Source organism: Phalacrocorax carbo, chromosome 1 (genome assembly GCF_963921805.1).
Source record: "Phalacrocorax carbo chromosome 1, bPhaCar2.1, whole genome shotgun sequence".
NCBI lineage: Eukaryota > Metazoa > Chordata > Aves > Suliformes > Phalacrocoracidae > Phalacrocorax > Phalacrocorax carbo.
Window position 1 is genome coordinate 158,035,578 of NC_087513.1, and position 14,597 is coordinate 158,050,174.

Consider the following 14,597-nt stretch of genomic DNA (forward strand, 5'->3'; position numbering starts at 1 on the left):
TTCTCTCCTAATTTGCATTTTAGATATATTAAAGAGGTCCATAAATGTCCTATATACTTCTGTTTCTATGAAGCAACATTAGTTCAAGAAATGAGGAAAGTGTCTGACAGCAACTGCACCGTAATATTAATACTTAGCTTTGCTTAATGAAGTATATCATTAATCATAACTCTCTCTTTTTTTATGGTTATGGTCTTATTGGTCCTCACAAGAACATGCTATCTGAAAATATCACGTTTCTGCTTCAGTGAACAGATGACAAAAATAAATGTAAGATATGATTTCTGTGGTATGCACCTAGAACTTTCACAGAAAATAATTCACAGTTTCTGTTATATATATTTATCATATAATAACATGTAGTTATATTAAAAAAAAAAAAAGAAAGGCGGTACTTCCTCTGAATCAAATTACTTAGCCTGGCTGGGTAGTAATTGAATCTTTTTATTCAAAGGAGCATGGTAATTAGGGGCAACTTATACCAGCCTTTTGAGAGGGAGCACCTCCACTGTACATCCTGGTGATGATTACGTGATCCTAGAATCCTTCACTAATTGTAAGAATGTGATGTGGAAGCTTCTGTCTCTGTTATAAGAGTTTAAAACATTGGAAAGCCAGGAATCGTGGCTTTAGGTATATGTATGCCTTACAAACCACAGCTTTTCCCTTGTTCTTTGCCAATACACAGACTTATATTGGACATTTTTAGACCAATGTGAATGACATATGAATGGAAATGTGTAGATAAGCAGCAGAAGAAACACCAGAATGAGGTTAAAAGCGTGACAATTTTGATAACCAACAACACATTCACAACAGTAAAACTGAGTAAAGTATTATTTTGTCAAAAACAGAAGATTTGCACTCTTGTAAAACAACGGTATGATGACTTCTATGATGACCTGTCAGCAGAAGACAGTGAGGTCAATGACAACAGATTTCAGCACAGACACAGCATGTAACTTGTATCATTCCTTTCCTTGTGAGCCCAACAAGAACAGCATTTTCCTAAGAATGTAAAAAATGTGAAAGCACAGACAACAGGCACCAGACTTGCCTAAAACTTACAGAGATGATAATAAGCAAAATTGTGAGTCAAAAGAATCATCCTAACTGTTGGGTTCTAAATGATATAAAAGATGTGCCTAAACACCAGCTTCTTGTTGTCAGTCAAGATGAAACAAAAAAACCCTACTGAGAACATGATGGGTGGCATCTGTTGTCCATCTTCTGTGTCACACACAAGTCATCCTGACCAAACTACTTAAATCCAGACACTTTGTTGCTTGTATGTTGGACGCAAGAATGCGAGTCAATGAAACCAATGACAGAATGTATCTGAGTGGTAAAAATTAACTTACTTGAGGATTTTATTAAAAAAAAAAAATTAACTTCCCCTCCCATAAAGTCTCATGTAGAGTTTTGCTTCACTGGTTTCCTACAGTTATAGGACAGAGACGTCTGAAGGCAGACCTGAGTAAGGAGGGAAATATTAACTACCTCAGCATTTCCTCCAATAATAAATCAGCTCCTCCAGCTTTTACAAGCCCTTATACTACAACCAGAATCTTGAACTAATGAGAACTAATGCCTTTTACCAAAGGGCATTGGTATAAACGAACAAAAAACATAGCTGCATTTACTCCTTGATGTGACAGGATGTGATATGCCATTACACTGGATTCCCTGTAGTGTTAGGATTGTATTTTGATGTGTTGTGGCCAAAACAAATAGTTAAAAAGTCATCAGAGTGAATTTGCTCACTTGAAAATAAACAAATCAGACTTCCCAAAGTATTCTATTTTCACCAGTCAAAGAACTGGCTTTCTAGGATGACCAGAGGCTTAGTTGTTCCTAAACGTTGAGGACAGTGCAAACATCCATGACTAAGTATTAAAAGGTCTTTTTGAAGCTGATTATCTAATTGGTAGCCCACTGTATGAAGGGCAGGCTGAAATACTGACATAAAACAAAATGGAAGCATCCCTAGAAATAGGTAAGGGCTGTGCTATGAGTTACCTGTTGTGAGTTTCAGCCTTTGCTAGTAGCCCCAGTGAAGAACTTGTGTGGAGCTTCAACCAATTTTTTGCCTTTTCTGGGGTGGGGTTTATTTTTATTGTAGGGTTTTTAAGCAGTGTAATCCTGCACCAACCAGTAGCATGCAGAGGACCCAAACAGGCTTCTGTTTTATTCCTTCAATGGTAGCTGCTTTGCTGTATCAAGAACTTAGAGCTAGGCCAGGCCAGTAATGGTCCAGAGAACAAATCAAAATGAATGGAATTAAGAGAATTGTTGAATCAAGTTCAAATTGATCTTTACTGTTGTCCTGAATCTTTGTTGCCTGCCAGCCCTCAATTCTGAAAAAGAACAGAACATAATGGACAACAGTCAACCCAGTGAGGTGGAGCAGGCAACGATGACATCAGATGAAAAACATGTCTGGACACAGTAAGGGAACAAATAACATTTGAAATCTCAGGACACATCTGCAGCTAGCAGCACAGCCATAACCTCAAAGGACAGAGAGGTGTATCTCTCACGAGGATACAAGATGAGTGAATATCAAGCCTTGTGTACATCAGTGACATAGCCATGCCAAGAAAGAACTTGTGCTGTGATTCTCTGGACATGTGTGTGCACCAAAAAAAAATTAACTTGCACATGAAAGACTCAAAGAACCAAGTAAAGCGAAAAACCCCATGATGTTAAATATTGCCGTGGATCAACACTGCAATACACCCCGTCAATTCCTACATCGTTAAAAAAAACCTGAACTGTAGGGAATGGGCCTTTAGGTAGAACACACCAATCTCAAAAAGGCTCCATGAGGCACCTCCTCCAGCCATAGCATATTAAGTCTCTGTACAGAGGCAAGACAAAGGAAGGGAAAGACAAAAGAAGGACCTGGCAAGCAGGTCAAGGGAGGTGGTTCTCCCTCTCTACTCCACTCTCATGAGACCCAGCCTAGAGTACTGCATCGAATTCTGGAGTCCCCAGTACAAGAAAGACATGGACCTGTTAGAGCAGGCCCAGAGAAGAGACACAAAAATGGTCATAGGGGTGAAGCACCTCTCCTTTGAAGAAAGGCTGAGACAGTTGGGGTTGTTCAGACTACAGAAGAAAAGGCTCTGGGGAAGCCTTATTTCAGCCTTTCAATACTTAAAGGGGGCTTGTAAGAGAGATGGAGAAAGACATTTTTTCTAACCCCTGTAGTGACAGGACAATGGACAATGGTTTTAAACTGAAAGAGTAGGTTTAGATTGGACACTGGGGAGAAATTGTGTATTATGAAGGTGTTCAGATGCAGGAACGGGTTGCCCAGAGAAGTTGTGGAGGCCCCATCATTCAAAGTGCTCAAGGTCCCTTTGAAGGGGGTTTTGGGCACCTGATCTAGTTGAAGATGTCCCTTCTCATGGCAGGGGGATTGGACTAGATGATCTTTAAACGTCCCTTCAAACTCAAACCATTCTATGATTCTATGTTTCTATAATTCAATGAATCCATTTCTAATAGCAGAATGCTGTGGGATCTATGCCAAGTCCTCCTCCAGCCTCTGTCTTTGTGGAGACATAATGTCTCTATTCCCGGTACTGCAATGATGGACAGCTGAATTTTTAAGTGAATGACTCACTACAATCATGCAGAAACATGGTAATAGGGTCTCACTCAGTTGTACCCTAATTTATCATATCTTTCGCCTCATGTCTTTCTACCATTGCATGGACAGCTGGTCTGGAAAGCAAGCTATTAATCAGTCTCTGCTGGTCAGAGGAGGCCAGTAACAATTCTTATTCAAATCATTTAGGTTGTCATTCACATTTCTCATTTCAGCATGCATTTAATCTGAAAACACTCATCTTCCTTTCTTGTGCTTTACAGACACCCAGTGCTCACTGTCAGACCCTGCTCATTCACACAGTTCAGCTTACAATTCTCTGAAGCCAGAGTTACTAACATGGGCTTGTGTCCTGATAGTGATTGCCTAGGTAGCAACAGTGGTAGAAAAATAGTAATGAAAAGAGAAGGAGAGAGGAAGGAATAAGCAGTTCAGCAAGAGGTGTCAAGAGGTTCAGGCTGAGATAAAAGCACGGACAAACCCAAAAGGAAGACAGATGTGTGTGGAGAATTATTAAGACAAGTGTGTGAATAGATAAGGTGCAAAAGGGGAAAGAAAATAAGGTTAAAATTGGTAGAATCTCCTAAAAAGGGAGATATGAGAAATACTGTATATCAAAGGAAACATTCAAAATATTATCAGGATAGAAGGTGATAGCCAAGCAAAACAGTGGAAATTACTAAAGAGTAGGGCTGAAGCTATCAGTACACCAGAGGCTATTGAGGATCTGAAAAGTCACAGAAAATGCATAAGGGGAAAATGGCTCACATTATGAGTTTGAAGGTGAGGGAAGGTGAGGGGAATTCACTTGCTAAATGGCGAGTGATCAGAAAGCTGCATCTGATGGGGCCTCTCTGAAGATAAACATTCCTGTACTTAGCACTTACACCTAAATAGGTGCTGCCTTAAGTTATTGGGATGGGGGGTGACCTCTTGATGCAGGTGGATCAGAAGCAGAGGTGGACACTAGATTGCCAAAGAAAATAAGGTTTCAGGATCTGCCAGCATTAAAAAAAAAAAAAAAAAAAAAGAAAAGAAAAAAGAAGAAGGAAAAAAAAAAAGAAGGAAAGAGAGGGAGAGAGGGGGAAATGCGGGAAGGAGACACTCCAGAGCTCAAGCAGCCAAGAGGAGGAAAAGTGGTGTATGGAAAAGAACTGAGTGATTAGTAAAGCATCTATGTTTGTTAATTTTAATCTCAGCACACTTCACATGGAAGAACCAGACAAGTGCAAACAAAGAAACACTTGTGTGGTGTGAGAACAGAGAGGAAGGTGAAACCAGTTCTTGTTTGTAAAAGAGCAAAAGCAGAAGGAATATGGTTCAAGGAGTAAACTACAGTTGAACCTTGAATAATCTAAAAATGTCTCAAATTATTTTTAGAAATACAATAGACGGAACAAGAAATAAAATATCAGCCAATTTTTTACCACTGGAATCCCAACAGATCTACTACAGAAATCTAAAAAATTTTAGAGGACAGTATTAGTAGTGGCATGACTTCTAATTGGGAAGACTCAAACTCTAAAGACAGCTTCACCTCACCAAGTTCAGACAGCTGTGAGTGAGCAAAGATGCTCTAGTCTCCCTTGAGGCACTTCAGAGGTCAGCTTAGACCTTGGTGGACTTAATCATCACCTTATGCTATGCTTCCTCCTCTCCCTTTACTTACAAGAAAGCTCAGGACCAGAGGATTCTTGATTTGGTGCTTATTCTATGATTTTGGAGAAAGATTAAGAATAAGCTCAGCTCCCTGGAACAGCAAAAATCACAGCATGGGCCTTCTGAAGTCCTGTCAACAGATGCTGTGCAGTGCAATTTCAAACAAGGCAGAGTCTCTTGAATTGCATTTTCCCATGTAATTCCTTTCACCTGCACAGAATCTTCACTAACTAAGCTATTAGCCTGAAAAAAAAGTGGAGAAGTTGAGCTTGCTTAGGACTACAACTGGTTCATAAATTCATAAGCTGGCTTTCCTTTCTATTTGTTCTTTCAAAGTTTGAAAAATCAGCTAAAGCATATGGGGTTTTAATTAATTAATTATTTTCTGCCAATTTCTTTGGACAAAGCTAATTAGACTAAAAGTGAGAGTTTATTCAGGTAATAGTGTGACCTAGAGTGTCTCCTGCACAGTAAAAAATTGGACACTGGCTCATATGTAGAGGTGATTATTCATCTAATTGTGAGGTGCTCTAGCCAGCAATAAAAATTAAAATTATCACTGTAACCTTCCTAATAAGGAAGAATGGAATTTTTGTCTATAATTTCCAAAATGTCCAATATAATTATCATTATTAACATTGAAGGATTGTCATAGAATAATGTAAAATACGAATGACATAAATGGAAGATATATTTTTAATCATGAAAGATGATGACTTTTGGTTCCCAACTACTTAATTTATAACAAATAAGGCCCAGGTTTTCAGTGCTTTTATCTGCTTTCATGTCCTTTAAACAAAATTTAATTTCAAATTATTATTTATCTACACATTCATATTATTGAATTACACTGAATATTACAAGCTATTATTACGGCTGTTTAGACAATTGAACTAGAATTTTCCATATATGCCTACATTCTGCATAGCAGAGACCTATATTTCATGTAGTCAGAATTCTTTATGTACACAAAGATTATGAAGCAATACATTCTTTTCTTACATAGAAATAAGGAATATCATAAAATGTGTCATTGTTCATATCAACTGCTTTGTTGATATTAAGTATTAAAGAATAATTTTAAAAATAAAGCCAATAAAATCTAGAAAGAGAGCATGTAGGACAAATACTACTCACCTGTTTTTAAAATACCATATGGTATGTACGCATTTACATATCTAAAACTAACTTGAAATACTGCTTAACACCAACATACATTACTGAAAAATCAACAAGCGAGGTTTTCACTGTCAACATTAGAATAAACCATCTGCATGTACAATTACTATGACAATGTAAGTCAAGCATTTTAGATTCTTTCCTAATATGTTTTTACTACTTTTTTAGAAAACAGACATATCTCTGTCAGTAAATATGAAATATTCAGAAGTATTACTGGTCATTTGTTAGGTAAAATACAACATTCTCAGTAAAACATCAACTGTACTAAACTTTTTAAAAAAACTTTTTTAGTTTTTAAAAACTAAATTTTTTAGGTTTTCTTTTAAATGTCTGTATTCTTCTGTAACGAAAACTGCTGGATTTTGGGATATACTATAGCACTTACATTTATGCTATTAGGTGTATTTAATCTGCTTCCTTGTGAGTGTTTCTGAAGTTTTAAAATAAGTATTCGCTAACGTATTCAATATTTATATAGCTTGTTTCTTACAAAAAACTATAATTTATTATAATTAATCAATGATGTCAATAGTCTATAGTGACATTGCATTATAAAATCAGAGAGAACAGAAAGTTATAAGTGTCAACATTTGTACTAATTACATTACAATATATTACATCATATCATATCAAGTGAATGCATACCCCCACAGACATCACCATCCGCATTTTCACACTGTCGATCATCACATTCACAGTTTTTGCCATAAACTCTGTTGTCTCCTGGAGGGAAACAAGTGCATTGGCCACATTCACATCTCCCTGTAAGAATAAACAATTGTCAGAGTCATTATTTCAGTAATGGAAAATAAAGGAAAATAGAAACCTGAACTTATTCTACACCCAACCACCCAAAGACAAACAACAAGTTTCTCTGCATTAATTAAAGTATGCACATAAACACTGTTAAAAAAAAACCAACAAACTATCCCTCGTCCATGGCAACGAGAAGCAGAGTATGGCACCATTATGCCTTGGTGGAAACAGCAACAATAAGCAGTCATTGGCATGGTATGTTTTTCGTATCTCAGTTTTGCGTAACAGAGCTATGGCACATGTTTGACTGCATAATTAACCTCTATCATTGATCTAAAATATTTAGCACATACCTCAGAAACTCAAAAATTAATATGATTAGAATTAAATAGTCTATGCATGGGGCTATCTAAGATATCCTCTATTTGTGTAGAAACATAACTCTACAAATACTCTGTCGGTCATTTGGAAAGCAAAAAACCCTACAGTTTTTCTTGGCTTGACCTGAGGAAATAGAAGTTGAAAGCACAACCTCTGTCAAAGTCTTCCCTTCCATCAACCTGTTCACAGGACAACTCCCCAGAGCTTAAAGGGGGAACAGACTCAGCCAAATTCCCACAGATCTTCCACTGCGAAGTCCTCAGAGCAGTGAGTATTAAATGGTCAGATGTGAAAAAAACTAAGACAGTCTTACATTGCACATGTATGAGGCAGACTCAGTTCAATGTAACGCTGGTTTTGTTATTTCCTAACTTCTAAGAGTTTGCCTCCGTATTTTTTAAATTGTTTTAACGCAATGCTACTGTAAGAATGCTCTAAATATGACACAAACCATGGGTCAAAGTAATACATTTGATGAGCTTGGGAAAATACATTGTGTGTAAAAAAGGGCCGCCAGAGACGTGGATTAGGATGCAGAAAAGCCTGTTCCTCTTGATCTAAATTAAACATAGCAGCAGTGAGCCTCAACCTGGGCCTGGACACTGGCCTACTGACTGCAGAACCCACATTTATAGTAGGAGCAACTATAGCTACGAAGCAAAACAATCCTCCACGTACAGCCTTTCACTATGTAACCAAGCAGTTCAGCATGCAAAATATTTTTCAGCATTTGCTGAAATATTTTGCTGAATGGGAAAGGACTGTTAAGGAGAACCTTAATGGGAGTTTTCTAACTGTGGGTGACAATAAAAACTTTTAGGTCAACATACCGCCAGATCATTGCTAATCTATTTTTGTTTCAGCTTCTAACCTAAATTTGTTACATTTAATTTTTCAAAAAAAGCCAGTCTAATTAAGTTGGACTTAAGGGGGGGATCTTATTACTTATTGAAAAATTGCCAGCTCATTTTATAGCTGCCATACTCTTCATCTTCCTAAGCATCAATATACATTGCACTTTCAAGCTGACATGCTGTGTGTCGGGATTCAGCCTAGAAGGACATTTTATGATCAAATTAAAGTGCAAGAATCCTAAAAAAGACATGCTGATAGAGAGAATTAACAGCAAATACTTCATGATACCTTTATAATATACATAGTTTTAAAACTATGTTGCATTGGCAATTATATGAGAATATTCATTCCAGAAAGAAACTTATTATAGGAAGTGCATCTACCACATCAAGAAGTACGGTTGTATTTGGTAATCATGTCAACATTTAAGATATGATTGTCTACAGAATGATTGATGTTATTTGCCTGCATTCTCTCAGCTACAATTATTTGCCAGGGACAGTTACATTAGCAACTGGAACAAAATAATTTCTTAGTACTTAAATATACAGAGACTCTTAATGAGTCCAGCTTGTCACTATCTGGGGCTCTCTTAGTCCCTTTCTATGCATCCACTTTAGACAACCTGGCTATTTTTACTAAAATGTCACGCCGCAGTGTCCCAGAGCAGTCACCCATAGGCAGATAGGTATGTGATGAACAGGACCCATCTGGTGTGAAGACTCTATAAAAAAAACAAAAGAACCATCTTTAACAGTGGTACCCTGGCCAGTTAATGCTATAATAAGGAGGATGCCTGAAGGACAATAAAATCAGTTTAAGCAAGTTGCTTTGAAGAGAGGAGCCAGCAGAGATGGTAAATCCTCCAGAGGGACGAGTAAAGGATGGTTCTGTAATGAGGCTCCTGCATGTTCTGTAATTAATTTAATAAGTCAGAATGACCTGAGAGCCCAGTGGTTGGGCACTTGCACTGGAACAGGAGCAGGTTCCTCTCAGTCCCTGCTGCAATTAATATTTATTCATTTTAGTTAATGTGCAACAGTTTCACCAGCAAAAAAAACTAGAATCATCCCATCCCTCGGCAGACAGGGCACATTTTTGTCGTGTAAGAGATACAAGCTCAGGCTGGCTTCTGAAAATCAAGCACAAAGGGGATTTAGGCCCTACTTTCTTAATCTTCTCATCTTAGCTAATGAATAAAACACCAACACATATCTTCAAAAAGCCCAAATTCCTTGCTAATATCTGGGCCTTGTTTTTTATTTTGGCTGGTTCCCACCTAAGCTCAGGGTATGATTTAGATCATCTGACAACTGCGGACCTCAGCAGAACTTAAAGTGTCCTGAAAATGGACAGAAATCTCAGTCAGTAAGTGCTCTGGAAAATGAATTCTCTGAGATACTTCGTTACTTTAAAATATTCAAAGATACGGTTACGGTAGTTTAGTACTCTGCTGCTGAAATTGATACTCAAATTATTAGTTTATCATTCCTTTTCTTTTACAAATGTCCTGAAATCAGCACTAGGAGCATGAGAAGTGAATTTAGCAGTGGTACTAAATAACTGCAACTTTGTACTGGTTTAAAAAGTGTATTTTACCTCCGAAAGTACTGAGATTTTGGTTAGATTATGTAAGGTGGACTAATTCTGTGGAGATAATTTAACAGAGGTTTAAAGTCCTTTTGCTTCTCAACTGCTAACTACATAGGATGTAGCAAATGTAAAATTCAAAGGCTCAGCGGATCACCATATAGATAAACACAAAAATTAATAGCATTCTGTAACAATAAATTTCGGGTTACTTCCCTGGGAAAACCAGGAGTAGATGTTGGCAGGGTAAATTCGCTTCAGCCATACGACGACTTTGTCGGATGTATCTGCTACTGAAATAACAGAAGCCACACCTTATTCTGTGACCTTCTCTTAGTTATTGTGATAAAATACTTACCTTAAAAATTCAATTGTTCAAAAGTAATTTGAAGCTCACATTATGCTGAAAAGGGATCAGCACTTTACTAAACATACTCTTTCGTTGTCTAGAATAATAGGTTTACCATAGCAACCTGATTATAGAGGGAAAGCTACTGCCAAACACATCCTAAATTCTCTTTAAATTCCAGGGCATACAGAAACAATTAAACACAGGAGGACTATAATATTCTTCACCCTCTCAACCGTCTGTGCAAGAGCTACACTTTATGAGTATAGCGAAACAAGTTCACCTCAGATATTTCATAGCAAATGGCTTCCTCTCCTCCTCGCTAAACGGGGACAGTAAAATTCATCGTCTGATGACTTCAGATGAAGGAAGCTTTGTAATGGAGAGTGTATTAGCTATTAGTATTGAAAAGCCTAACCTACTTATTGCAATGCAAGATTCTAAAAATAGAATAATTATACAAGACATTTATTTGTCTGCAATCTTAATATTTGCTCACACTCTTTCCTCACATTGTTGTCAGTAGGACTATCAACTTATTGCTGATAATCATTATTACTTGAAGACTGAAAAAAGACCAGCTTAGAGTGGGGGGTTTTGTTCTTAAAGGGAATTGAAATACCACATCTCTTTAAAATGCGTAAGTTTGTTAGATAACTGACTCTAGAATTCCAAAAATCCGTGCCCTGAGTATTTAGCTTTTGATTTTATTCACCATTTACTATAGCATTTTCTCATTCCTCTTGTCCAACATTTATGATAGCCTAACTAAAATAAGCAGTGCCTAGACTTGCATTAAACTTGTTCCCATGCAAACTGCTGTGACCATTAGCTGCATGGTCAAACCAATTTCCAGCTGCCTATATAGACTGAATAAAAGTCTCTTTTATACCAGTAATTTTCATTTTAAAACACTGTGCTACAAGTATATAATTTGCGTAATAAAACATTTTTACCCTGTTGTTGCCGGTAAAAATATCAGTAAGAGACAGCAACATCTTTCAGTGTAAAAGTAAACACTGAATATAATAAGATGTACTTCACTGTCTTTTCCTGTCTATATGTCTACAACATAAAGGATTTTTTTGTGCCTGGTGCTGAATTTTTATCTTCCAAATGAGAACAAAGAAAGTAATCTATAAATTTATATTTTTTTTAACGTGTTGCGAATACAGCACCGAATTGCACTGAGATTGTGGTAAAAGCAAACCAGGTTCATCAGTACCTCAGAAAGATGGTGTTTCAGGCTAGTGATAAATAGAAGCAAATGTGCCTTTAGGAAGGACTTTTCTGCCCCACAGCTGTCCTAAGCTTAACATCTGAAAGCATTACCTCTGAGAAATTGGCAATTTCATTGCTATCAAGCAATCTCAGGCAACCTGAGCACATTCAGTAAAGCTGCTGCGTCTTTCTGCCAGCCGAACCCATTTCATGCTGGTTGGGAAGAGATGATCTAAAATAATGTGCAGAAATGGCAAATCAGAGATGGGGAATGGGAAGATTTGTACAGAAGTTTCAGGGGACATGGTGGGGGGAAGCAGATATGACTTAAGGAAGTAGTAGATAGGATGTAACACCTTCAGGTACGGAAAAGGAAAATTCACTGAGTGGTGGAGGGCAAGAAACACCAGTAAAGGGAATAAACAGTACCACAAAATGGGCAAGCAAGTGCAGCGCTTGCCAAAAATAGGGCAGACAACCTAATCATGCCTTGCACAGTCTGAGGTGTTAAGAGCAGTGTAATCCAGCTGAGCTTGATCAATGCAGAGAAATTTATAGACTCAAACAGAAAACTACCTCAGACTTCTCACTGCGCACACAGTTTATTTTGCATGTCCTATTCCCAAAATGGCCTGTAATGGCTTCCCACACCTAGAATGGCTTTTCATAAATAAAAAATAATTATTCATATTAAGATATTTTACTGACTAGACAAAAAAATAATTCTGCCTCATACATGGAGGAATCCCCGGCTTTAAAAATGCTGATAATTCTTGGCACTGATTGGGTGGTGGTTTATGAGCTGTCAGAAAAGGGAACCTTTGGAAGCATCTTTAGTATGTGCAAAAGTATCCTAAGAACCTCTTAAAATACCTGACTATCTGGTTGATCTCACACAAACTATGAAAATCTGGGGATTGGTTTCTTACAAGGACTTTGTAAGTGGGCAAGCGGGAGCAATGTTCTACTTGTAATATATGAACAACGTCATCTGCAACCTCTAGTTACGTTGGGGAAAAAAATAAGTTTCCCTCTTCTAAAAAAGCTTTATGAACTTAGTTCAGTTCAGCTCTGTGTGTCACCAATGCTGCAACATGTCCGAAGGTTTGTGACAAAACAGCTAGATGGGCTAGATAACTCTGGTGCTACCTCTTCAGCAAAACGAGTTCAACATCCACATGAAAAAATCAATTCTCCTGCTCGACTTGAACACTCCTTTCTGCACAGAAGTGATATTTCACCACCTCAGGGAAATGAAGAACATCAGAGCCCTTAAATGTGGTTTGCCCTCTGTACAGAATGCTCAGCTGTAGCTACAGCGTGAGGAAGGTGCGCTGTGCTGTTCATCACAACACGCCAACCTTTTTCACAGGTACCCATGTTAGTTCATCCCTGGTGAGCGGCACAATGATAGGAGCAGAGGCGTGTATGAGGTGTATCATATCAGTAGGGTGGCATCCTGGCTCTGCTGTGCTCTGCGCCTCATGAGTCTTTGCAGGGAAGATAGAAAGCCCGGGAGAGGACATCTTGTACAGCAAATTCCCTGCATTTGAAACATCAGATGGAAATACTGATGGGTTTGTATTTTAACTGAAGCTACAAGAACCATGAAGGATCTCTTTTCCTACTGTGCACAGGATTGCTCTATTAGGCTGTTGGGGGTTTGGGTGGGGAGCTTATTTCTGTGGAGGGCTTCCGGTGAAAAGTGGGTTTTCCTCACAAGGTTCAAGCAACAAGCACTTTTTTTTCTGCAGTACATCGTGAAAAATGAAATCGTGCATTTATCTCCTCATATGCTAGCAAAAATGTGCTGCAAGTATTACAAGAACAACTACTTGTTCGGATTTGGGTTGGAAAATAACTTTCTGCTTCTAAATCATTACACAGAAAACAAACATGCCTTAAGTCTACTCATAAAAAGATTATTTGCAGCATGACTGACCCAAGACCTCAACTAGAGATATAAAAGCTCCAGAGAAGAGTTTAGCTGAATCATACAGACATAAAATGAAATGAAAATTGCTTTAATAAATCTAAAGTAATTTCCAAACTTCAGATTTTTAACTTTTTTTTTTTCAAGAATTTTGTACACTGAAGTGAACTTTTAGCAGCAAGCTCTGAGCTTTTTATTTAAACAGCACCAACAGTAGCTAAAGCATGTAATCGGGTCAAATATCTGTATTTTCCTTAGTCTTACCAGACACCTCTCAATTGCAATAACTGCATCAGCTACTGCATTCAGCACTATAAACAGGACTGAAGTAACTGCAAACCCCTAACTACTATCATGTAACTATATCACATGCTTAGAAGACTTGTATCTATAACGGATGACTTTTTGTTCCAGGTTGCATTCTCTCACTTTAGGCCCATCTGTCGCTTCAAATGCCAGGATACTTTCACTAATTGCTTATGTTGATACACCTGTTTTTATTTTAGGTTCCATATCGTGCTCGGAAAACCTACTCTAAATCGGTGTGAAGTCCTCAGTGACACTGGACCATCCGGTGCTACACAGAACATCATAGCTGCATGTGAAAGGGCTGGGAACAGGTTGAAAGGCTGCACAAGGTGTGTGCAATGCAGAGAGTGTCACAGTGGCTCTGGGGACTTTGTTGTGTACAGTTTCTCTTACCCTTTTCCTTTAGAAGAGGTACCTAAAGTCCCATGTCTGCTCATCACCTACACTCAGTATCTTGCAATGACTCTCAGTATAAAAATTTGGCCTAAGGAAAACAACAGAAATTCATAAATCAAGAAATTCCTTTGTTAAAGCTGCCTGAGACTTTCCACTGTTGTATTAAGTTTTATGAAGTTGTTCACTGGTAGAAAATACCAAGCTGTCCCACATATAATAAGGTGTTTGGGTTTTTTCTCAGACAGAAAATGTGTATTTCTTTTAATCTTTTTAAAATGCAATTGCTTTATAATGTGAAAGAGTATTAAAAAAGGTCTGACAATTTAGTTTTTCCTTAAGGAAGAAAATAA

At 37.7% G+C, this 14,597-nt stretch overlaps 1 protein-coding gene across 1 annotated transcript in view; it reads right to left on the reverse strand.

Annotated features, from left to right (window-relative positions):
• The window catches only part of ITGBL1 (integrin subunit beta like 1), a 142,976-nt gene that overhangs the window by 14,998 nt on the left and 113,381 nt on the right, over positions 1-14,597 (reverse strand). The window contains exon 8 of the mRNA XM_064440624.1: positions 7,103-7,219. Within this exon, the coding sequence (XP_064296694.1) occupies positions 7,103-7,219 (117 nt within the window). The remainder of the gene's footprint in view (positions 1-7,102; positions 7,220-14,597) is intronic.